The 25,786-nt window shown below is 43.7% G+C and overlaps 1 protein-coding gene across 1 annotated transcript; it reads right to left on the bottom strand.

Moving 5' to 3' along the window:
* Window positions 1–8,090: 8,090 nt before the first annotated feature.
* On the bottom strand, window positions 8,091–9,419 carry LOC136217002 (uncharacterized). Its single transcript, XM_066003560.1, has 3 exons — window positions 9,063–9,419; window positions 8,628–8,978; window positions 8,091–8,519 (listed from the first exon to the last, which is right to left on the bottom strand). The coding sequence occupies exons 1-3, from the start codon at window positions 9,402–9,404 to the stop codon at window positions 8,181–8,183; spliced, it is 1,032 nt and encodes a 343-aa protein (XP_065859632.1). The 5' UTR covers window positions 9,405–9,419; the 3' UTR covers window positions 8,091–8,180.
* Window positions 9,420–25,786: the final 16,367 nt, after the last annotated feature.

The following is a 25,786-nucleotide window of genomic DNA, read 5'->3' as shown; positions in this document are numbered from 1 at the left end:
ATTTCTTAGTCACTGAACGCTGATGCGTCAAAAACGAACTGTATTGTCTGATGGATGATTTAATTTCCCGCAATAATCGACGGCATCACGCGTCCCCTGGACCGCAATGTGAGCCAAAAACCAAAATCCTAAGAAAGAGACCTGGACCAACGAGTGTGTGGAGGAATAAGGGTGGAAGAGAGATGTTGTGATACGTGTAAATAGAACTAACGTTTGTTTTTCTTATCTTATAATCGTAAATAAATAAACGCACACACCACGAATCATGCATATAAAATCATGCATACATACTAATGGATACCGTTCGCGCAGACGTCATCATTAAGCGGTTGTGGTTTCGCAAGAGTAATCGGCTTGTCAGACAGTTTGATCAGCTATGAGTAGACAGTTCAGAATCAGTAGTTGTGGCTTCTGAATCATCTTCGTCTGGGTATACTCAGTCTTCCGTCAGTATGTCTGCAACCGATGAGAAAGTGGCTGAATTGGAGAATTCTGTGAACAATATCAATGATCAGCTGGCCGCGATCTTGGCCCAGCTAGCTGAGTTAGCACTGAAGGACAACAAGAGTGGTAGTAAGCGTGCTGAGAATGAGGTGAACGATGGTCCTCGCTTTGGGAATGAGGAGGATTATCAGGATTATATCCGAAAACAGTTAGAGAAAGAGAAAGCTAAGGAAGAGGAGTGGAAGCAACACATCACACAGGAAGTGCAGGACTTGCGTGGAGGAAGTTCCGGGAGTCAGGACTTTTATAACTTGAAGAATTGTTTATCGGCAACAGCTTTGCCTTTGAAATTCCGGCTCCCTGACATGAAAAAGTTCGATGGAACGGGGGATCCCACCGCTCACATGAATCAGTATGTTGCTGTGATGAAGCACACGATCCTGACTGAGGATCAAGTCCTAGGGCTGTTTAACACCTACCTAGAGGGGGCTGCCCTCACATGGTTCCATGCATTGCCGATGGTGACAAAGAGGGATTGGAAGGAGTTAGCGAAGTCATTCATCGCTCAGTATAGCTTTAACACCATACTGGAGGTCAATTTGAAAGAGCTAGAGAGCACTAAGCAACAGGCTGGGGAATCCTTTTCCGATTTTGTGAAAAGATGGAGGGCTAAGGCCGCAGTGATGAAACAAAAGCCGCTCGAGCAGGATCAGATCCGAATGGTGGTTGGCAACACGTTGCCGTATATCAAGAATGAGTTGCGGTATATGCCATTTACTGATTTCAATCAGATGTATAGTTATGCCTTGACTGTTGAAGGGGATGGGGAGCCAAAGAAAGCTTATACCAAGTGGACGAAGTCAGGATATAGTGCCGGAGGGCCTAGTGCGAGTACGGAATCCGCAGCAGTGAAAGTGGTTGATCTTAATGCTATTGAAAAGAGGCGGTTCGCCAAGTTCGATCAGACCTACGTGAAAGTTTTCGAGCGTCTGCAAAAAAAGGGATAGTTGAAAGCCCTTACCCAGTATAACAAAGCTCAACCTACTTCGCAGATACAGGCTAGAGGGTATTGTGAATTCCATAGCAGTTATGGGCATACAATTGAGAATTGTGAGAGGCTAAAACACGAAATCCAGGATTTAATCGAGGAGAAAAAGATAGCTGATCCTTCGTCAGCAAACCCTTCCACTAGGCGTAATCCATTGCCTAATCATAGGGTAAGCATGATCGGAATGGGTCTGACAGAACGTGTAGTGATGGAATCCTTCGAGGAGAATGTAGAGGAGTTGTTGGACTCCGACGAAAAGAACAATGTGGGAAATGGTCTATATGTGTCCTTCCTTGGCGAGGAACAGGAGAATGAACTAATGGATGAAGGGTTGGATGGTGGAGCACCGTATGATGAAGATAGTGCCGAAGAGACCGGGGAAGGATCGTCTCGGACTATTGTGCCAGAATTGGGTCTGTTTAATGGTGGAGAAAACCCCGAGGTGCACTTGCATGAATATATGCACGACATGTTTATTGAATCCTTCGGAGTAGATGAAATTGCTCAATGGTTCCACCACTCGCTGGTAGGCGAACCTTTGGAATGGTTCCACTCATTACCCGATTCTTGCAAGCACGATTGGGATCGGTTGTCGGATTTGTTTTTAGAAAAGTACCAAAGAGCTGAAGACAGAACTGCGGAGCGCTTTGCGATGCATATTGGACCTATCAAGCGTCCGTTACCGAGGGTTAGTAAGTATAACGGCAATAAGGACCCTATGGAGCACCTTCACTTCTACTTGTCGGCTATGGCACCCTTGGGTTTTAAAGAGGAAGAGATCACTAGCTTGTTTTGCAATTCATTGATGGGTGAACCGTTAATGTGGTACATGTCATTGCCGATGTATGTTAAGACCGATTGGGCGGCAATGATGAAAAGATTTATCAAGGAGTATACAGTATGGATGCTGGCAGAGCAAACCCCGGATTCCCCGTCTTATCAAACACCTGATGCAGTGTTAGCAATGCCTAGGTATGGTGGATACCAGGATCCTGTTGAGCACGCGAGGTTATTCCGCAATCATATGTATGACGCCGGATTTCCGCAATGTGAGTTGCATGAACATTTTCCGGAAACCTTGATGGGTGAAGCCTTATTATGGCATCAGGGTCTATCAGAGGAGGAGATGGGTCATTGGATACTGCTCAGAAGTGCCTTTGTGTCAAGACATGAAATGTACATTCCGTGGACGGGATCCCTGGACGATCTGGATAGGATCAGGCAATTCCCCGAGGAACCGTTTGTGGATTATGCTAGAAGGTGTAGACGCCGTTATGAACAGTGTAACAAAACAATGAGCAATAAGGTGCAGCTTATGTGCATACAACGAGGTGCTATTCCGTTGGCCGCAAGAAGGATGAGCAGAGTGTCCCTCCGTGACTATGATGAGTTGATAGGTTGGGCTTTGTATGGATCGGCGGATCCCTTTTACTTGAATCTGAATGTTCCTCACGTCATGGATTTAATGGTCGTGGACATTTGGGAGAGTTCTTCAGACGAGGAAGATGCCAATCGGAGGATTCCTATTAACATTTGGGACGAATCGGATGATGAGCCGGAAATTGCGGTAATGACGAGATCAGGCCGTGTGGCCGAAGGGAAGGCACTTATGATAGAAACCGAGATTGGAGAAGGGTCGGCTCCTAAGCCCGATGACCAAGTTCTTGAGCAATTGAAGAAGACGCAAGCTAAGTCCACAGTCTGGGAAGTCTTATGCCATTCTAAGTACCATCGTGAGAACCTGATGAAAGAGTTGCAGAATCTGGTTATTTCCACCGATACTGAGCCGGTAGCGCTAGTGGGAGCAATTATGGCCCGAAAGAAGGCTGAAATCACATTTACTGACGAGGATCTCCCAGAAGAGGGGAAGGCTCACAATAAGCCTTTGTACATCCGAGCGGAAATCAACGGAAAGAAGACTAGCTGTGTGATGGTCGATGATGGATCGGCCATTAATGTTTGCCCGTTGAAACTCTTGTCGAAGTTAGGAGTGGAGAGAGGAGATTTGACAGCTTCTGAAACTGTGATTAGAGCATATGACGATAGCTGTAGGCATATTGAAGGAGTCTTTAAGGCCAAGTTGAAAGTGGGGCCGCATGAAGAAGAAACTGAGTTCACGGTGCTGGATATCCCGGTAACCTTTGCCGTACTGTTGGGACGCCTTTGGTTCCATAAGTTGGGAGGTGTGCCCTCCACGCTCCACCAAATGATTAAATTCCCCTTCGGGGAGGAGATAGTGACAATTAGAGCTGAGAAATTGAGCTCGGTGGCAGCATTGGGAATTGAGCCTCAACTTTTCTCCGGATTCCAAGTCTCCGGGATTTATGAGTCCAGCATGACCACCGATGTGGTGAAGATGATGAAGGGAGGTTTCATCCTAGGAATGGGTTTAGGAGCACACCATCAGGGGTTGCCAGAATTTCCGGACTTTAAGAGTCAGAAAACCCGGAGGGGTTTGGGATATGAGCAGGGAGGTCTGCCCAATGTGAGTGGTGAAGGAAAAGTGGGCCTAAGGAAGTACTTCGTGAACGAGGGGCATGGAAAGGCGTACTCAGGGACCCCCGAGGCATGGACTAGCACAGAAGGGAAGATTCTACCGGGGTTTGAAATCTTCAATGATGTTGCCGACTGGGGCAAAGAAAAGGCGAGCTGCTTTGTCGAGGAGATTATGGTGCTAGACTTGAATGCCGAGGAGCAAGTCATCACCATTGAAGCAACTGCGGGAGCGGTGGACGAGCCCAGTACCTCCAAGGTTCATGAGGAGCCCGAGAACCCTGATGATGAAAATTGTATTACTGCTTTGTCTGAATCAGATGATGTAATCACCCATGCTATCAATGAAATGAATTCTGATTTTTCTTACTTGCTTGATGTCGATCATGATCATTCCATGCATTCTCATTCATATAACATGCCTACATTTGAAATCAATACGATAGAAATATCAACTTTCAATCTTGGTACGGATGAAAATCCCAAACTTATACAAATTGCTCAAGCATTAACTATTGAAGAGAGAAAAGAATTCGAGAGAATAATTAAAAAATACGAAATTGTATTCGCATGGACATACGAAGACATGCCGGGAATTGATCAATCTATCGTAACTCACCGCATTCCAACTTACCCCGAAGCAAAGCCCGTAAAGCAGAAGCTCCGACGTATGAGACCAGAATGGGCAGATAAGATCAGGGAGGAGGTGAAGAAGCAGTTAGAAGCAGGATTCATCGAAGTGATCGACTATCCCCCTTGGGTCGCAAATGTGGTACCAATTGCGAAGAAGGACGGCAAAGTGAGGATGTGCGTCGATTACAGAGATCTTAACAAGGCATGCCTCAAGGATGAGTTCGCATTGCCTCATATCGACGTATTGATCGACAGTGCAGCGTCAAGTGTATTACACACGAATGTGGATGGTTTCATGGGCTACATGCAAGTTCAGATGGCCGAAAAGCACAAAGCAAAAACCTCGTTCACAACTGAGTGGGGGACATACTGTTACGGAGTAATGCCGTTTGGGTTGAAAAATGCCGGGGCAACTTATCAGAGAATGGCCACAGCACTGTTCCATGATATGATACACAAGGAGGTAGAAGTCTATGTGGACGATATGATGGTCAAATCAGAGACAAGAGAAGGGCATTTTGCCGCGCTCGAGAAGTTTTTGGCCCGAATTGCAGAATTCAAGCTAAGGTTAAACCCGAAGAAGTGCTTTTTCGGTGTTTCGTCGGGGAAAATCTTAGGCTATGTAATCGGAAATAAGGGAATCGAGGTGGATCCTGATAAAGTGAAGGCTATACAGGAGATGCCGGCGCCGAAAAATGAGAAAGAAGTGAGAGGGTTTCTGAGGCAGGTTCAATATATCAGTCGGTTCATAGCGAGACTCACCGCAATCTGCGAGCCAATCTTTAAGTTGTTAAGGAAAGACCAACCCACCATCTTGGAATGATAAGTGTCAACAAGCTCTGGAGAGCGTCCGGAATTATTTGTCTAATCCGCCAGTGCTGAGACCGCCTAAACTGGGAAAGCCGCTTCTCCTCTATGTAGCAATTGAGGAGTGATCTATTGGGGCAATGTTGGCTCAAGAGGGAGACACCGGTGTGGAGCACGCGGTGTATTATTTGAGTAAGAAATTCCTGGAGTACGAGCTCAAGTACAACATGATCGAAAAGACATGTGTGGCAGTAGTATGGTTGACAAAGAAACTGCGGCACTATTTCCAATCGTATAAAGTGATCATTATTTCTCGGATGGACCCCGTGAAGTATCTATACCGAACTCCATCCTTAACGGGGAAGTTAGCCAGATGGTTGTTGCTTTTGTCCGATTTTGACATTGAATATGTGACGAAGAAGGTTATCAAAGGGAGGGCCGTGGCAGAATTTCTGGCCAACCAACCCTTGAATGCAGAGGAAGAAGAGATAAGCTATGATTTCCTCGATGAGCACTTGAACGCAATCGAAGTTATACCGTGGAAAATGTTCTTCGAGGAGCAGTTAATTCGAATGGAACCGGAGTAGGAGTACTACTTACCTCACCGGAAGGAGAAAGGATCCCGATGGCCAAGAAGTTATCCTTCCCTCTCACTAATAATATGGCCGAATATGAAGCGTGCATTTATGGTTTAGAGTCATTAGCGGCACTGGGAGCATCATATGTCGAAATTTGGGGTGACTCAAAGTTGATCATCGAACAGGCACAAGGAAACTGGGAGGTAAGAGAAGAAAGACTACGTCCGTACCTCGATCAGCTAGAAGGGTTGGCACAAAGATTCAAAGAATGCCGTTTCTATCATATTCCTCGAGCACAGAACCAGGCGGCGGATGCCTTGGCCACTTTGGTGTCAGTTTGGGACAATCCCCGGAACCTTGCTTCGAAACCGTTGGTATTGAGAAGATCTCACAAACCATGCTACGAGGACGTAATGTTATTAGGGACAGATGAAAAACCGTGGTATTTCGATATCGTGAACTTCATGAAAAATGGAACATATCCGGCAGAGTCAGAACCTAGGGATCAAGCTGTGATTAGAAGGTTAGCTCGTCAGTTCGTCATCCACGACGACTTACTTTACAAAAGGCACATCGATGGGTTACAGCTAAGGTGCTTAGATGCGGGAGAAGCCCGCGAGGCGATGGAATCGGTGCATTCAGGAATTTGCGGGGCCCATATGGGAGGAGCGGTGTTAGCAAAGAAAATCATAAGGCAAGGCTTCTACTGGCTCACCATGGAAAGAGATTGTAACGAGTATGCAAAGAAATGCCATGATTGTCAAATCCACGGTGATTGCAGTCATCTTCCGGCCATGGAACTACATGTGCTAGCACCTATTTGGCCATTCGCTGCTTGGGGCATTGACATCATCAGCGAAGTAAGGCCTAACGCTTCAAATGGACATAAGTTTATTGCAGTCGCCATCGATTATTTCACCAAATGGGTAGAAGCAGAGTCGTTTAGCAAACTGGGATCCAAGCAGATGAGAAAGTTCATTGAAAAACACTTGATCACCAGGTTCGGAGTGCCTCATCACATGATTACGGATAATGGGGTCCAGTTTCAGGGGGAAGTAAGAAATCTTTTCCGAGAATATGGCATTGAACATCACAGGTCTTCTCCATACCGTCCACAGGCTAATGGAGCAGTAGAAGCAGCTAATAAGAACCTTAAGAGGATTCTCGTAAAAACGGTGGAATCACATCGGAATTGGCATGAGCAGCTCCCACTCGTATTATGGGCTTATCGCACGACAATTAGAACCTCAACTGGGGCAACGCCATTCTCTTTGGTGTATGGAACAGAAGCAGTCTTGCCGATTGAGATCGAAAAGCGATCGTTGAGAATCGCAGTGGAGGCAGAAATTCCCGAGGCGGAATGGACGAAGAAGCGATGTGAGCAGTTGGCTCTAGTTGACGAAAAAAGGATGGAAGCGTTTTACCATGTACAGTTATATCAAAGAAGGATGGCTCGGGCTTTCAATAAAAAGGTCAAGACCAGTCCTATCAAAGAAGGAGATTTGGTGCTGAAACAGATCCGTGTGACGCACACCGACCCGAGGGGGAAGTTCAGGCCTAACTGGGAAGGACCATTCGTCGTGAAGAAGATACTAAGCAAAGGAGCGGTGAAGTTAACCACAATGGACGGCATGGAATTCTCCGAACTTACCAACCTGGATAGGCTTAAGAAATACTTTTCGTAAAAAAAAAGAAAAATAAAGAAAAATTCCCGATAGGTTGAAAACCCGCAAAGGGCGACCTATGCAACAATAAGGGAAATCCCAATGGGTGAAAACCCGAAAGGGCACTCATTTAAAAATTCCGGGATAGTAAAAGGAGAGGAGAAAAATCGCCGGGATCCGAAAACCGAAAGGCGGGTCCTGGTAACAATAGTTAGGACTTGAGCAATTACAAAAACAATGTATAAGAGACCAAGTATTTCTGTTGTTTGTAAATAAATAAAGGCATGAATATATTTGACGAGAATGATTGGAATCATCATAATCTACTGAATGCATGGTAATATGAATCGCGAGTTATACATTTCCTATCCTACCTTTCACAAAAAGCCTACCTACTATCCACCCCACTCCCTATACATCAGCTATACATCGGGGAAACTCTAATAAAAGCTACAAAGCAATAATGAAAGCTACAAAGCAATAATGAAAGCTACAAAGCAATATATAACGAGCCTAATACGGAGGGAAGTCCCAATAGTCCTCAAAATCTCTCAGGTGTGATGCCCGCTCCGCAGATAGTGCCTCCTCGGCAGCACGCGCTCTCTCATCAGAAACTCGCGCTCTCTCATCAGAGGCGCGTGCTCTCTCATCAGCAGCTCGTGCTCTCTCCTCTGCAGCAAGGCGCCTGATCGACTCATCACGCACCCTCTCCTCGACGGCAAGGCGACCCTCAGTCTCCCGTCGCATCATCCCTGACCAGTGATCATTTCTCTCCTGATACACCTGACCAACCCGGGCGTCGGCCTCCCACACCAACTCGCTCTGCCTCCGCTCGTGAGCATGCAGATCACTCTACAGAAAAAGAAAAAAAGAACAGATAAAAAGCAGCATAGGCCAAAAACATAAATCATACATACATGCATACATTCCACTACACTAAAGTAAAGTAATGATACATACCAGGTGATCGGTGCAGCGCAAGCTGAGGCGATCTCGTAGGTAACCAGACAGCCCCACGTAATCCGTACAAGTCTCCCTCGTGGTCAGAGAAGCGTCTGAGGGATCAAATGGGACCCTCGAGGAGAAGATAGGAGGAGCCGCCTCGAATCCCGCATAAGCTGCCTCGGACTCGTCATAGCAAATCGTGGCATAATCTCTCCCGTAGTCTGGTAGGGGCACGCCTAGGGAAGACCTCTCCGGTCGGGCAGCGCTGGAGGACTCGCCGACGTAGTAGGGCTGCTCGCACACAGGCGTCTGAGCTCGAGTACCGTCAAAGAAATCAGATAAATGGGCACTCCTCCAGGACCCCTCCTGCAAAAAAAAAAAAAACACAATAAAAACCCCTAAACATCTCATGAATGAAAGGTAACATAAGAAGGGGGTGGAACCACTTACCGGGACCTCCTCCTGACCGAAGACTGCCGCGACAGCCTCCCTCGAAAATACATCTGCCACCGGATCCACCTCCATCGCTGCCGCCGGGGCATCCCTCGCACTCAGCAGAGTATATAAGTAAGGCTCACGGCCCCCGGCGTGAATCCACACCGCTCTACCAACAAACCGACGGGTCAAGTCCCGACGAACGGTCGATAAGGGCATGGTCCGCACCGTGAACATAGAGACGGGGATCTCACCCGGTGTCCAGTGAGCGTCCCTAACTCCAGTGATGCCTCGATCCCCTAAATACCATGCCCGCACGCAGGGGCCGGTGAGCACACACTGCTGCTCCTGGATCATCGATACATATGTATAATCGGGGCCGAAGTCGAGGTCGTCCCACCTGAACTTAATCTAAAAAATGCAAAAAGAGAAAGTCAGAAAGACTCAAACAAAAACCGAGCATGATTAGGCAAAATCTACCTGTGTGAGGGTCAGCGAGTCGATCCAATCTAGGAGCCGTGGCACCGTCCGACTCCTTTCGGCGCTCAAGTCAAAATCCCTCCATCGAGTCATGAAAGGCGGCCTCAGTACGCTCGGTCGAGATCGAGACCGGCTGGGAAGGATGTGCCTCTCATACGCCCACACCTGCGGTAAAAACAAGGACTAGGAGTGTGAAAAACGCGAAGAAGATAAGACGGGCAAGTCAAGAAGGCGTCACGTACCAGCAGAGCAAAGGTGTAACCACCGAAATCCTTGCGCTTCCGGCAAGTCAGATCCAAAAACTTGTAGAGAAAGGCTAAGCCTGCCCCCGCCCAATCGTAGGAAGCCGCTGCATCCAAATCGCTGAGTGCCTGAATGAGACCCGCATGTACCTTTCCACCCTTCGTGCGGAAAATCGTCTCACTCAGGGTATACACTAAGAAGCTGCGAACCGCCAAGTCGGTATCATCTGTCTCGCAGAAATCTCGCCGACTCAAGAGGCTCGCGGTGGAAATAAACTTCGCTGGAGTAGATTTGGCGCAAAGACGAACCCCCAGTCCAATCAAGGCAGCGAGCCTAGCAAGGTCGACCCGTGGTCGCATCATATCGAAATGGAAAGGGACGGGAGTGTTTCTCCCTCGCAACCCTGTCAGCAGTGAGAAATCTCTGGGCGAGATGGTCATCTCCCCAAAAGAAAGGTGGAAGGTGTGGGTCGAGTCAACCCACCGCTCACATAAGGCCCGTAGGCCGAAACGATCGCATACCCCGTTGGTGCGGGGCAACGCTGCAATAAAAGGCTCGAAGCCCAACTCACGCACGCGGGCTCTCGCCGCGGCACCTAGCCTATCGTACCACGAGTGAATCTCGGCGGTGGTCCCCGAAATCTCAATGAACTAAAAAGAACAAGACAAGAAAATTTAAATACAGCTCCTAAAGCATGCAATTGATAAGAACGCGTTAAGACTAGGTATTCTTTCATAGAGGCATCCAGTTAGTTAGGACCAATTTTCTGTAAAAATCTCTCCTGTAGGGTCATTCACGTAGGGTTTAGTCAATTCTTTAATCCACCCTCATCTGCGGGGACGAGGAGCATAGATTAGGTTTTACTATTTACGTGCATTAGTTAAGTTTTTACTATTCACGTGCATTAGCTAAGTTTTTACTATTCACGTGCAGTAGTTAAGTTTTTACTATTCACGTGCACTATTCACGTTTTTACTATTCACATGCATTAGTTAAGTTTTTACTATTCACATGCACTATTCACGTGCACTATTCACGTTTTTACTATTCACGTGCATTAGCTAAGTTTTTACTATTCACGTTTTTACTATTCTCGTGCACTATTCACGTCTTCACTATTCACGTTGTTTGTACCGTTAGCATGCATAAATTTGTAGTGTCACTATTCACATGCATATAGCGCACATTCTTACAAAAATAAACAAGTGTTACTAGTGAATAAAGGAATTCACGTTTTCTAGCTAAAGTCCTCTAAGGCAGTCTAAGGGTTAGCATGCAAATCATGTTCGGATAGGAATGCTAAAGCCTAGAGTTCGAATCAAATAAAAGTGAGAAATTACTTACCTCGTTGCAGCGTGTCCTGCTCAAATGCGTCGTAGGGTCGTGGAAGGTATCCACTCTATCCAGGTTTACGTAAACCTCGTCCATGCCTCTAGTGTCATCCCATTCATCTAAATCCATCCCGAGAATAATCCAAATTGAAGTCTAGTGAGAGAAAGAAGAGAGAGAAGGTGTGGGGTTGAAATGAAACCCCACCACCTTATATAGGAAAAGGGAATGGCATTCCCGTAAATAGTGAAAAAAGTACGATTTGATATAAAGGTAAAAAGTAAATAATTAATTACTAGGTGCACAGACCTCCGATTTGCAGTCCGTTTCAGCCTGCATTTCTCCCAGACAACGACCAACATTGCCAAGATATGAACTCCAAATAACAGTCAATTTTTATAGAACAGTGACACCAGTCAAAATACAGATGACAGTCAATAGAAAAACGATCATTAGTCTATATCATTTCAGACTAAAACACATTCCCATTGAACCTCCGAGATGATAGCTCCAGTAAGAAGATACAGACAACGGTGTCGTAAGAAAATCCAGAAAAAATCCCCGCTTTTGAGCCATCTGACTCACGGTCGCAGACCGGAGTTGCTTTTGAGCCATTTGACTCACGGTCGCAGACCGGAGTTGCTTTTGAGCCATCTGACTCACGATCGCAGACCGGAGTTGCTTTTGAGCCATCTGACTCACGGTCGCAGACCGGAGTTGCTTTTGAGCCATCTGACTCACGGTCGCAGACCGGAGTTGCTTTTGAGCCATCTGACTCACGGTCGCAGACCGGAGTTGCTTTTGAGCCATCTGACTCACGGTCGCAGATCGGAGTTGCTTTTGAGCCATCTGACTCACGGTCGCAGACCGGAGTTGCTTTTGAGCCATCTGACTCACGGTCGCAGACCGGAGTTGCTTTTGAGCCATCTGACTCACGGTCGCAGACCGGAGTTGCTTTTGAGCCATCTAACTCACGGTCGCAGACCGGAGTTGCTTTTGAGCCATCTGACTCACGATCGCAGACCGGAGTTGCTTTTGAGCCATCTGACTCACGGTCGCAGACCGGAGTTGCTTTTGAGCCATCTGACTCACGATCGCAGACCGGAGTTGCTTTTGAGCCATCTGACTCACGGTCGCAGACCGGAGTTGCTTTTGAGCCATCTGACTCACGGTCGCAGACCGGAGTTGCTTTTGAGCCATCTGACTCACGGTCGTAGATCGGAGTTTCTTTTGAGCCATCTAACTCACGATCGCAGATCGGAGTTGCTTTTGAGCCATCTGACTCACGGTCACAAACAGGAGTTGCTTTTGAGCCATCTGACTCACGGTCGCAGACCGGAGTTGCTTTTGAGCCATCTGACTCACGGTCGCAGACCGGAGTTGCTTTTGAGCCATATTTACCTAAAATCATAGACTAGGGTAGCTATTGAGCCATCATCCTCGCGGTCGCAGACTGGGGTAGCTTTTGAGCCGTTTTACCTAAGATCGTAGACTAGGGTAGCTATTGAGCCATCATCCCCACAGCAGTAGACCAAATCGCTTTAGGGCCGTTCTCATCGCAGTCAGCCAATGTGGGCCGGAGTCGAAAAGGGGGACATTCGCCAGCAGCCGGTTCAGAGGCAGCACGGTGCAACCCAAAGCAGAGCCTAAAGGAATCAAAGATCGACACCGGAGCGCGCAGCGCAAAGGTCAGGTATGCTCCCTCCTACTCTTTACGTGTCTTTTACTTTTATATGTTTTACATTGCATGTGTTGCGTTAGCAAAAAACGTTTTCGAAACACACACATCACTGTCAAAATAGAAAAGTAGGGGCAACTGTAGACACCGAGTCGGAGGACCTGTGACGAAAACCTGAAAACAAGACGGTTGAAACGATTGATTCCGGAAGTTTTGAAAAAATATATAAAGAATAATAAGCGAAGGAAAATCGGCGGCACGGGACGTGCGCTCGGCGTCCGTCCGACGCACCGCGAGTGGCACGCTCTCGACGTCCGAGCAATGCCCGGGTCCGGTGGCACGGTGCGTGCTCTCGTGGGCCGCTGAGCGCACGCGCCCGGTAACGCGAGGCGCGCGTTCGGCGGCCGCGACGTGTGAGCATCCAACGGTGCGGAACGCGCGCTCGGCGGCCGCGGGGTGCGCACGCCCAACGGCGCGAGGCACGCCCCGAGGGTCATCGGGCGGGCGCCTAACCACGTCGGGCGAACGCCCGACGAAGGTTGGGCGCGGGCGCCCAACCTCGTTGGGCGATCGCCCAACAAATGTTGGGCGGCCGCCCAACCCCAATGGGCGACGCCCAATTTCCTTTGGACGTCGCCCATTGGTCCGGGGACCCGTTTGCCTATAAAAGGCACGGATCCCCATGCAAAAAAGTGGAGGAGGATTTTTGGAGAGAGCTTTCTCACTCTAAACATTTTTAGAGAGAGAGAGTGGATTTTTTTGAGAAAAATATTTTTTTTTCTCAAAAATTCCAAATTTCCTAAAGTTCGATTTTTACTAAATTTTCATTAAAAACGGAAGATCGTGGTTCGTGGAATCAATCGGCTTCGACTGTCAGATACCGAATTTAAGGTATTATCCGAGGACTAGACTCTCTTCTATTTTATTTTATTTATCTTCTTCTCCTATTTATTTTTATGTTATAGTTTTTATTTATTTAGTTATTTATTTATGTTGTCACATTTTATTTAATTAGCGTATTTATTTAATTTCCATTTCGTGTTGAATAAAATTCGGTTTTGTTTTAAAATAAAAAAACCTCGTTTTGATATCCCAATACGAACCGTGATCCGATAAAAAGGTAGTTCGGGTATCGAAAACGTTGTAATTACAAGCTTTTAATTTAAAAGAAATTTCTAAATAATGATTTGAAATAAAAAAAACGTCGTTTAGGAACTTCCGTTTTCGACTATGATCCATTTTTGGTAGTTCGAAAATCAAAAACGATTGAATTAGATTTAATTTAAAGCTTTTGAATGAATCTGGAAAATATTGGAGTGCTGCTGTAATTTTCCATTTCTATCACTAAATGCTGTTTACCGACGGATTTTCCGTCGGTAAATCTGCTGGAATGTAAAAAATGCTGTTTTGGTCCCTGTTTCTTAACTTTTAAGCTTTTGGTCCTTTATATATATATGTATAGTTATGTAATATATACTTTTAAGTTATTTTTAAATACTTTGTACATATATTTATTTAATGTGTCTATATATTACTTTCAATTAATTAGACTTAATAAAGTATATACATATATATATAGATTTTTCTTCTCATTTCATTTAAGTTATATTGGGTCTTATTTTAAAATATTATTTATTTGGGTTTTTGAGGTAATTAATTAGTAGACATTTAGAGGATAATTAGGAGTCATTTTAATGTTTAATGTATATTTGGGAAAATCATTTTCTATATATTACAATAGTCATTTTGGGATATAGAGTTAATTTTCTTATTAACAATGAATTTCGTTTATTATTTTACATGTTTTTTTAATAAGGTAAAAATATATTTAGTATCTTTCATTTTCATTATTATTTATATATTTAGCTATTGAGTAGCATCCTTTACTTGGTTTTCTAAAGTTATATGTATATCATTATTTTTAAATGAATGTATATATATATGCCTATATTATTTTCTTTATTCTTTGGACCATTTAGGGGTCCATGTGTCAAATGGGCTTTATTTGGGAGTGAATTTTGGGTCAAATATGTTTATTATTGTAATTATAATAAGTAGAGAATCCATTAAGGAAAAAGGGGGAAAATAAATCACAAAAAGGGTTTTCAATTTAATTGTTTAAACTAAAGGTTTTTTAGAGATTCTTAATGTAAATAAATAGTGTTTTCTTGACATTTCAAATCGTTTCTTAAAACATCACGCTTTAAAACCTTAGTCCGTTCCAAACGACGGATTAAGCGAGCCTTGTAATTAAAATCGTTTTCATTGTAAATAATAGAGTTTTGAATAGTTTTCTTAAATGATTTGTACAAAATAAAATTGACTTGTATGTTTAACCACGTTTTCTTATCAAAGGTTTTTTTATCTCAATGTTTTCAAACACTCGAGTCGTTCCAACGGCGATTCGGGTAAACTTCATCAAATGGGGTTTTAAAACGCACCTAAATCGTTCCAACGGCGATTAAGGTGCGAACCATGTAAATAAACTCGTTTTGGGGGAATAAGTTAGTGTAGAATAAACACACGACATGACTTTTAAATACGGTTGTAAATAATCACTTCTTTCTCCCCCCTCTTTGTGTATGTATAACATAAATGGGTGATTCTTTACTAATATGGCTTTTCAATAATATATGCTCAAAACGGTTTCAAAAAAGAGAAAGAAAAGGGTTTCAAATGAATTTTAAACTTAAAGAAGTATACGATTAGTCCGTTATCGCCTAACATGCTGAGTAGGAGGCCGGTGGTTCATAACCGGGCGATGTCGGGGTGCCTAGTAGCCTTTCTCCGGAAAGGAGCTAGCCTTCTCGGCTCGTACCTAAGTTTCCCGAACCCACACCGGTCTCCCGCAAGGGATCGGTGTTCATTTTCCCATTCGTGGGTGGCGACTCTTCCATATCTCCGAGCTCCGGTCCTGCCGAGCAGCTTGATTCCACGATTGGTTGCTTTCGGCGCCAATCACCGCTTACGTCGCCATGAGGTGTCCACCCCCCGGTCCGCCCGGGAGATTAGGCCGCGGCACCTCGTCTAACATCGCTCTTCGGTAATCACTCCCTCGGGTACGACCACAACTACCTCAAGAACACCAGCGGCAGGCCCTCCAAGGGGGCGCTCAACGCTGGGCGACGCACATACCACGACGGTTTTCCTTTTCTTTCCAGTGGCAGCACCGCCCTCCTCCGCCGTCCCTACTCGTCTTTTTCGCTTTACGGATCGTTTTCGGGAAGCGTCACGGAGTGTAAAGTCCCCCAGTGTCACTAGAGGCAGTCGCTTTAGGGCTCCCCGCGAAGAACCCTCTGACATACTCCCCCTCCCCAGAAAGAAAACAAACTAGACAAGAACTAAAAATAGGAGAGAGAAGCGTTTCGACTAACCTCAAAAGGTTACGGCAAGCGTCGTGTAGAATCTTCAGAAGCGCGCCGCCAAATCAGTATACTCGGTGCCCAGAAAGTGCGAGCAAACGACGAAGTAAAGCAGAAGAATTTGAGCGGCTCCAAAGGAAGAGAGCAACGGCCAAAATCATAATGGGAGAAGAATTTGACGAAATAAAGCAGAAGTAGAGCCTCCCCCTGTATTTTATACTTAAGTAAAGGCGGAGGAGGCGGCAAGTCACAACATTCAAGGCCTTTTTTACGGCGCGTGCATGAGCATTTATTGAAGGGCCAATAAATTGCGCACTAAAAACCACAAGCGCATGCATCAATCTGAAAGGTCTCAATGACGAAATCGAGCACCTATCGTCCAGCTGTCCACCACTCGTTACGACGAGAATAAACCTATTAAATCCGCATCTCCTCGCATGCAATGCTCGGCTAGCCTCGCCGGGGGGGACTACTTGATTCGGAATATCGCCGAGGTCCAGGAAGGCCCAACGATGTCCGACCAACGAATGGGCCAAGGTAACAGGAGGCCCACGGGCCCAATTCAATCCGCTATAAATACCAGAATAAAGGAAGAAGAAAAGATCGGGTAACTAATTTCCTACCTCATTCACATTTGATTACTAAGCTCTCTTGAACCACTAACTGTCTTGATCTTCGAAGTGTCCACAGGAACCGATCCCCGCGCAGAGCTGATCCCCGAAGGAGCCAGATCACTAGTCCGCATTCCCGGATTAGATAGTAATAAGTAGTCAAAATGATGGGATTATTTATGAAAAAGAGAGAACAAATCAAATTGGAGGAACTTAGGAATCCTATTTGATACGGGGCGGTGTAGATATACTCATAATTTGGGTACTTTGTTTTGTGGAATATAAATCAGATTATTCTCTCTTTTTTTTTTGAAACTAAAATCAGATTATTCTCTCAAATATTATAATAGGAATAAACGTACTGATTGATCATCATATCATAAAATTCTAAGCATCTATTTTAATGGAATCAGATCACATGTCAAAGGTGCTTCATCCTCAATATGCTTGCCATATCACATTATTTTATCTTATATTATATTTTAATCACTAAAATATTAATATTTTTTACCAATTAAGATTAACTTGAATCGTTAAAAGCTCCAAATTGCTTAGGTTGGATTTCAAGTTAGAATATACGTAAAATTTTAATTAAAAGAGGATCTACCTAAAACAAGTTTCGAACTGAGAAATCGAATAAACTATAATATTAATATTTTATAATTAATATATTTCTTTAAGTTAATTATTTTATAAAATTTTAGAAAATAATTCCTAACTATAAATTTTAAACTCATATTAAATTATTGATACGAGAGACACGGAAGACATGAACGTATTGCAATTTATGAGTATGACAACGGACATGGTATCCGCAGATAGTACCAATTCCAAACTCTTACCTCTTTAACTTTTATTTATCTGTATCTGTTCCATTACTCTAACGGGTATACCTTTTGCATCACATACCCGTCCCATTTAATTCACGAGTATCCACAGATACTCTTATCCGTTAAGAATCAATAAATAAAAAAAATATATTACAAATTTAATAAAGTATAAATTTAATAAATCATCCATCTAAAAATTGAACAAATTGAACTTTAATCAGTAAGAGTAACGTAGCTTATCAATGGTTGAAAAACAAAAGGTTGGGGTTGAAATCTTATATCTTATATCTAAAAAACAATAATATTTTTTAATATATAAAAGAGTTATGACAGGTACCAGGTACTCTAAAGGTATTTCTATACTTGCCTCATTATCCTAACGGATAATGGTTTTGATCTTATACTTGTTTCATGCCCTTTTATATAGGATACGAATAATCTTATTAGAGTCGGCTAGTGTTGGGTACCCACATGTACAGTCATCCCTAACAACAAGTGACCAAGTTTTGTAACTGGGACTAATTAATAATTTATTTATTTATTTTCTATTATCGCTTTTTCTGAATTTCCAATTTTTATCTTTGTTAATAAATTATATATAAACTCCCCACAAGTTACTTTGTATTGAAGATATTCCTCTGTAACCCCTAAATTTTGTTTTGTTTTGTTTTGTTTTTTTTTTTTTTTTTTTTTGTATAGAAAGCAAAAAAGATAGATACATAGAATGGGAAGACAATGTTGATTTGTTGTCATAAAAAAATTGGCAAGTGCATGCAATTGCAAGATGGTGTGGTCCTTTGGATTCTCATTCTGTTTCATAGGATTGGTGGCACTGGCAGGGAACGAATAAATTGTGGCCTTTCTCCAATCATATTGAAATAGAATTAAAAACCTCAATTGTATCAAGCTACTCCTCAATTTGTATTAATGACGCTGAGGTAATTTAAATTGAGTTTGAGGAATTCCTTAATGTCCGATATAAAATAAGTAGAAAATGGGTTAAAGAGGGTCGACAACTCGCGTCTAGGGATGGCAACGGGTAGGGTACCCGCGGGTAGTGCCAATCTCAAACCCTTACCCGTTTATTTTTCAATTACCCGTACCCGTTCCATTACCCTAACGGGTATATTTTTGCATCTCATACCCTTCCCATTTAATTCGCGGGTACCCACGGGTACCCTTACCCGTTAAAAATTAATAAATAAAATAAAAAATATTACAAATTTAACAAAGTATAAATTTAATAAATCATTTATCTAAAAATTGAACAAATTGAACCTTAATCAATAAGAATAAATAGCTTAGTGATACCACTCAATGGTTGAAAAACAAAAGGTTGGGGTTTAAAATCTCAAATATTACATCTAAAAAACAATAATTTTTTTAATATATAAAAGAATTATGACGGGTAACGGGTACCGGGTACCCTGAGGGGTATTCTCATACCCGTCCCATTACCCTAACGGGTAATTATTTTGATCTCATACCCTTCCCATACCCTTTTATACAGGGTACAGGTAGTCCCATTATGGTCGGGTAGTGCCGGATACCCGCGGGTAATAGTAGCACTTGTGATTTCGCATATCACGACACTAAATGTAAGTAAAAACATGTCTGATCTTGAAGTTCCATTTGACTGGTTCACATACCTCCAATGATTATTGTTGAGGAGGGAACGTTTATTGGTTCATGTGTATTATGATAAATTGTGTGATATCAAATGACTCACACCTGAAATCTTCAAAACCAAAGTCCTTTAAAGATTCGTTTAAAGGAAGAATCGAATGTTGAATCCTTTTGGGCGTTGGCTTGCGCGAGTACTAAAGGCATCCTTCAATCAAGTATTAGTTTCATTCTTCGTTTGGACGAAATTATCCTTAAGTTGGATTATTAAAGATCTTCATCCGTTTTTAAAGATCTTCAGTATGCGACAATGACATTTATTACTGATAGGCCACGTGAAACTGAATTGTGACTTCATTTTACTATTTTTATGGCTGACGCACTAAATTCCTAACATGTGTCTTTTCAGTATGCCGCTTCTCGTCAATCAATGTCATTATTACCGTTGTTTTCAGCCTTTTCAATTTTGAGACAAAGTCATGATTAAGAAACCTATTATTAATTGTGCCGCCCCATCGCCTTCCAACTGAAGTTTATAAAAGGAAGAGAATAAGCACCATTAGATTTTTTTGCTCTCTCTTACTCTCTTGTGCCAGTTTCTCAAGTATTTGAAACAGTAAGTTTATGTGTTTTTTTTTCTTTTATTTTTGTTGTATAGAAGGTTTGAGACATAAGAACTCAAAAAAAATCTCCTAAACTTGAAAGTATTGAAGATTCAACCCTCTTCTCTTGAGTCTAGAACACTGTTATGGCCCCTTAAAAATCAAAGTCTTCTAAAGTTACTGAAAAAGTCAACACTACTAAAAAGACCACTTCCTCTAAGAAGGTGAATCTGTTGGTGTATGACTAACCACGAACCCTCACTAAAGAAGAGTTTATAGGGATTGTGGTTTCCTATACCAAGCTCAATAAGATGGAAACAAGTCTCCCTTCTAACGCGAGCACATGCCATATATGTTGAACGTACTAAATAAGTTTAATCTCTGTCCCTATCAAATCTCTTGGAATGCTTGGTTGAAATTTCTAGCCTTCGTTAAGGTGTGCAAGCACTTCGATATTAATCTAGCTCGACCTTTGGTTTGAGTATTTATAGAGTTTAACCATTGGAAATTAATAGTATGATAAAATTGAGTTTATTAAATGAGTTGCACAATAATAATGTTGGCTAATGTGCCGTGTGTCTATTGAATGGTTGTATAATCTAAAGGATTAGCCATACATATACGCTTATTTGTAGTTTTCTTTTCACATTTTTCTCCCATAACAAACCATGTAAATTTCTACGTCAAAATTCTATGGATTTGAGAATTTCATTTGAAATAACTCTTTCAATTTGAAATAAGTCTTTCAATTTTATTAGAAGAATACATGTTATGTTAGAATTTTTGTTTGTTAATTTTGTCAAAATGCTTTAGTTTGAAGTTCAGTATATTAGGTAATAGTATCAAACATGTAAAGACTACTAAATACAAACAAATGAGTAGTGGTAATCATAACAAAATTTTGAAAGGTACTTATTTATCTTTTCTTAAATGAATAAGCATTTTTGAATTTATTATCTATAATAGAAATAGAAACCAAATTCTATACTAATTCTTAAATGTTATCTTAATACACACTGTGCTTACAATTTACCTTTTCATTTTATATAGATGTATCTTTTACAACAAGTCATATTTAAATATGAATATATATTAGTTTAGGGCCGGTCCTGACAATTCAGGGGTTCTAGGCAAAATAAGCAGTAAGGATCCCTTTAATATAAATTTAACAATTTAGATCTCCTGTAATAATAATAATATATGCTTTATGTATTTATTTTTTCTTCTTTTTTTTGGAACAGAAGGAATGGCATAGGCCCCGGAAACAAACAAACCAAAAACTAATCCCGCGTATGCGGCGGCGCAGCACACGCGTTCCGACAGGTCCACACCGCCTCAGCTTGCTCCGACGCGACGCGAATAATAGTGTCAATCTTTTCCGTCAGCCCTCGACCGACGCCTTCAAACACCAATTCATTCCTCCATTTCCAAAATAACCAGCAGCAGGTTCCAAAAATAATTGCCCAAGAAATACCATTCCACTTCCCTCTATCCTGTAAGTTACACAGCATCCACGGTTTAACCTTCCCTGAGAAGAACTCCGCCTGCCGATTCAAAGGAATGAAGAAAGTCCAGATTCTCCTTGCTTCACTACAATCCCGGAGAAGATGAATTAGATCTTCTCTAGATCCACAGATCCCGCAATCCTCATCACTGCTGATATGCCTCCTGACCCGGTCGGCATTGGTAAGAACAGCCTCATGCCCCATAGTCCAGAGAAACATTTTAATTCTCTCGGTTACCTTAGCTTTCCAGATACACATCCAATCTGCAGCCGACCAACTCGTTTCAGTAGCAGCAGATTGGTTGAATTGGAGCGCATAAGCCGTTTTCGTCGAGAAGCTGCCTGTTTTGCTCGGTTCCCAACTCCAACTGTCCATGTTATCGTCATTACTGAACAGGACTATAGAGGCAAGATTGTGCAGCTCGTCCTGAGGAAGCACACTACGTAATCTGTCCCAATCCCAGCCATGCCCTTCAACCCAGTAATCTGCCACATTCTGACTCATCTCCTCCTCCGACAAGGGGGCAAGAGCTTTGTCAATAAGTTTACCAGCCTGAAGCCAGTTATCTGACCAGAACCGAGTGTTCCGCCCATTTCTAACAAGATGGCAAATGCCTTTTTTCAGAATATCCGCTCCTAGGACAATTCCCTTCCAAACTGCGCTTTGCGGGTTCCGTTTTTTGAACATATCCAGCCCGCCCTTGTTCCCCCCATAAATACCTTTGAGCACTTTGGCCCAGATGCAGTCATGTTCAGTGAGCATCCTCTAGCCTAATTTCGCAATATTCGCGAGATTGGCTTCTTTGACCTGGCGAACACCGAGACCCCCTTGATCCTTAGTTTTGCATACCACCTCCGAAGTTTGCATTGCATAAATGGGCAGGGCGGACAGTACTGCCTTAACCAGCGTAGTTCTCCCTGCAAGTGACAGACTCTTCTCCTTCCAACCGGTGAGGCGATTCTGAACTCTATCAATCACATAGTCAAAAGAATGTTTGTTGACCCTCTCATGAGCAAGATAAATGCCTAGATACTTTCCAAGGTTCCTGGTGCTTTTGATCCCTAGGGCCCCTGATATCCGGTTCTTAAGCTGGTCCTGAATGCCATTGGAAAAGAAACAACATGATTTTTCAAGACTAACCTTTTGGCCCGATCCATCACAAAACAACCCCAGGATGTTTTTAATGACCTCCGCTTGCTTCACGGACGCTTCAGACATCAAGACAATATCATCGGCGAAGAAACAATGAGACAGTTTAGGCCCATTCTTTGACAGAGTGACTGGGACCCACTCCCCTGCTTCCACCGCATCCTGGATGAGGTGATTCAGCCTTTCAAGACAGAGAACAAAGAGATAAGGAGACAGCGGATCCCCTTGCCTAAGCCCCCTAGACGGCTTGAACCCATCCCCTTTCTCTCCATTCCAAAGAACATGCATGGTCGGGGTAGTAACACATCTCATGATCACAGAAATTAGCCTAGGGGGAAGGCCAAGCCTGTTCAGGGTATCTTGTAAGAAATTCCAGTTAATCCGATCATAAGCCTTTTCAAGATCAAGCTTCAAGAGCATTTGCTTCTTCTTATTCTTCTTGCGTTGGAAGGAAAAGATAGTTTCCTGCATTAGAACCACATTATCTGAAATCTGACGACCCGGGATGAAGCTGCTCTGCATAGGACCAACCACCTCAGGTAAGATAGTTTTGAGTCTGTTCGTAATACATTTTGTGATAAGCTTGTAGCTAACATTGCATAAGCTGATTGGTCTGAATTTCATGAGGCTGTCAGGATCCTTGACTTTTGGGATAAGAGAGATAAGGGTACTGTTCATTCCCTCCTCGAGGACCCCGGTGTTCAGCCCACGAAGAACACACCCCATGGTGCTTGTTCCAACCATGTCCCAGAACCGCTGAAAGAACCCTGCTTGGAACCCATCCGGCCCAGGAGCTTTCTAGGGGGCCATACTCCGGAGAGCATTCTTCACCTCTTCCATTATAAACGGTTGGTTCAGCTCTGTGTAACTCGAGCTAGTGATCTCAGGAAAACCATGAGCCGAATGGATGGGGACCCTGTTAGGCATCTCATCTGAATACAGCTGGAAGAAAAAGCTATCAGCCATAGAGCGCAAAACCCGTGCATCCCAGATCCAATTACCTTCGTTACTCCGCAGCCCCATCTTCCAGTTTCGACGATTTCTAATGACCGTTGATAAATGAAAAAACTTGGTATTCCTGTCCCCCTCCTTGAGCCACTGCACACGAGATCGCTGCGCCCAGAAGAGTTCCTCCTGCTTAAGGATGGTATTTAGCTCTTGCCTAACTTTATTTTCAAGCCGGAGCATCCCATTAGTGCACTGAATAGCCAACTTCTTCTGAATCCCTCCCAAACGAGCAAAAGCTCTCTTTTTGCGGTTAACAAGGTTTCCAAAATCCGTCTTGTGCCACTCCAGGAGCCTCTCCGCCAAGCTACTCAGAGCGCTTCCAAGGGGGGCCGTATCATTCCAGTGGTGATTAATCAAATCTTTCACGGCAGTACCTTCCAGCCAGGCGTTCATAAAGCGAAAGGGGCTTTTGATACTATGAGAATTATTCAGAACATCAACCAAAATCGGAGTATGGTCAGACTGTGATCTTGGTAGATTTCTCACTACTGCGGAAGGGAACCGAAGCCGCCATTCAGAGTTACACAAACCCCTGTCAAGTCTGCAGGCTACACGGGTTCTTAGGGTTGAGCCCCTGTACCAAGTAAATTTTGGCCCCTCGTACCCCAAATCCACAAGCTCAAGGTCATTAATCCAAGAGATGAAGGGATTACACTTGTTCAGCGTTCTGATCGACCCTCCCTGCTTCTCACTTCCATCCTTAATACAATTGAAATCCCCGCAAAGAAGCCAGGGACCCGTAGTGTGTCTGCTGAGCTGACAAGTATCCTCAAAGAATTTTCTTTTATGCACCAGCTGAGGTCTAACGTAAACCGCCGTCAAGTCAAAAAACTGGTCCTTCCATTCCCCTTCTTTTAACGCAACAGTACAGTGAATAAACTGATAGTTCTTCTCCTTCACATTAACTTGAACCTGGGCTTCATCCCAGAACAGCCAAACTCCTCCACTAAAACCCTCCGCTTCCACTATTTCGCATCTATTGAACCCCATCTTCCTACCCATAACCAGCGCCCGAGAACCCGGGATCCGAGTTTCAAGGAGGCCAACAATATCGGGCTTATGAACATTTACCATGTGTCTTAAAGATCTCTGAAAATTAGTGCCACCGGCACCAAAGCAGTTCCAGATGATAATCTTCATAATCAAGGAGATAACAGGAACGGGGTGCCCAAGGCAGATCAATTCAGATTCCGGCCTGGAGGCTGATCCTCCAATCTTACCGATTTACCCAAACTTTGCACTACAGATCTCTCTCTTAGCTTCTGAATCAACCTATCATTCCCTTTGAAAACAAGCTCTTCTTGTTGCACATTAGCGTTGAGAGAACTGAGTGGTTCTCTGTGGTCCAAAGAAAACCTGGATCTCTTCCCTCTCCCAACCACAGCATCCGACGATTCATTCTCCCGAAATCCGTCAATAAACACACTACCTTCTTTTTCGATGTCCATCGAGACATTGCCCAGGGTTGCAAACTTGTTTGGGTGAATATCCAACCCTTGTCCCTTATTTTCCTTCTGTTTACTAGCAAGCTTACCCGTCCCCTTGTGTTTCTGCTTTTAGGTGATCTTGCCTCCTGTAATCTCCTTCTCACTTCTATCTGTCACCAAAGCACTGAATCCAGTGAATTTTCCTTTGCTTGTGCTTCCCTGTTCTAGACCCTGCTTCCCTGCGAATGGATTTGGATTTGCTTCATTCCCACTATCAGGTTTCCCTTTATTAGCATATCCCTGCATCGAGTTTCTGGCAGGATACTTCCGTCTAGGCACAAGCATCCAGGGGCCATACACCTCCGAACCTGCATCCTGGTTATCAATTCCGGAATCAGGCATCGCTGGGAACTCCATGGCACGAGGTTCACCATCAGTTCTCTGCTCCGTCTCTCCCACAACCATATCGCAAGCCTCGACGGGATTCTTTACAGGGACTGCACTTTGCCAGCAGCATTCTGTTCTAAGATGGCCGTATCTACCACAGAAGGTACAAGCCGTATGGAGGCCTTCGTATTCCACCCTCTGAATTTCCCCATCTAACTCAAACTGAGCAATCAAAGGCTTCAAGAGATCTATTTCCACACATACTCTAGCAAACCGCCCTCTAGTTTTCTTGGCTGTATTCTCATCCACACGCACTGGTTTTCCAATGGTGGCAGTAATTCCCAATAACACATCCACATCATAAAATAAAAGAGGAAGTTGAGGAAAGCGTACCCAGACCATAGATTTCTCCACGCTTGCTTCAGTTGGGCTGAACGTTCCAGACCAGGTTCGGACAGTCAAATAGTGCCCCTGTATCATCCAAGGGCCATCATTAATCACGTGG

The sequence above is a fragment of the Euphorbia lathyris genome, chromosome 2, assembly GCF_963576675.1.
Source record: "Euphorbia lathyris chromosome 2, ddEupLath1.1, whole genome shotgun sequence".
Classification (NCBI taxonomy): domain Eukaryota; kingdom Viridiplantae; phylum Streptophyta; class Magnoliopsida; order Malpighiales; family Euphorbiaceae; genus Euphorbia; species Euphorbia lathyris.
This window is presented reverse-complemented; position numbering and strand designations above follow the sequence as displayed.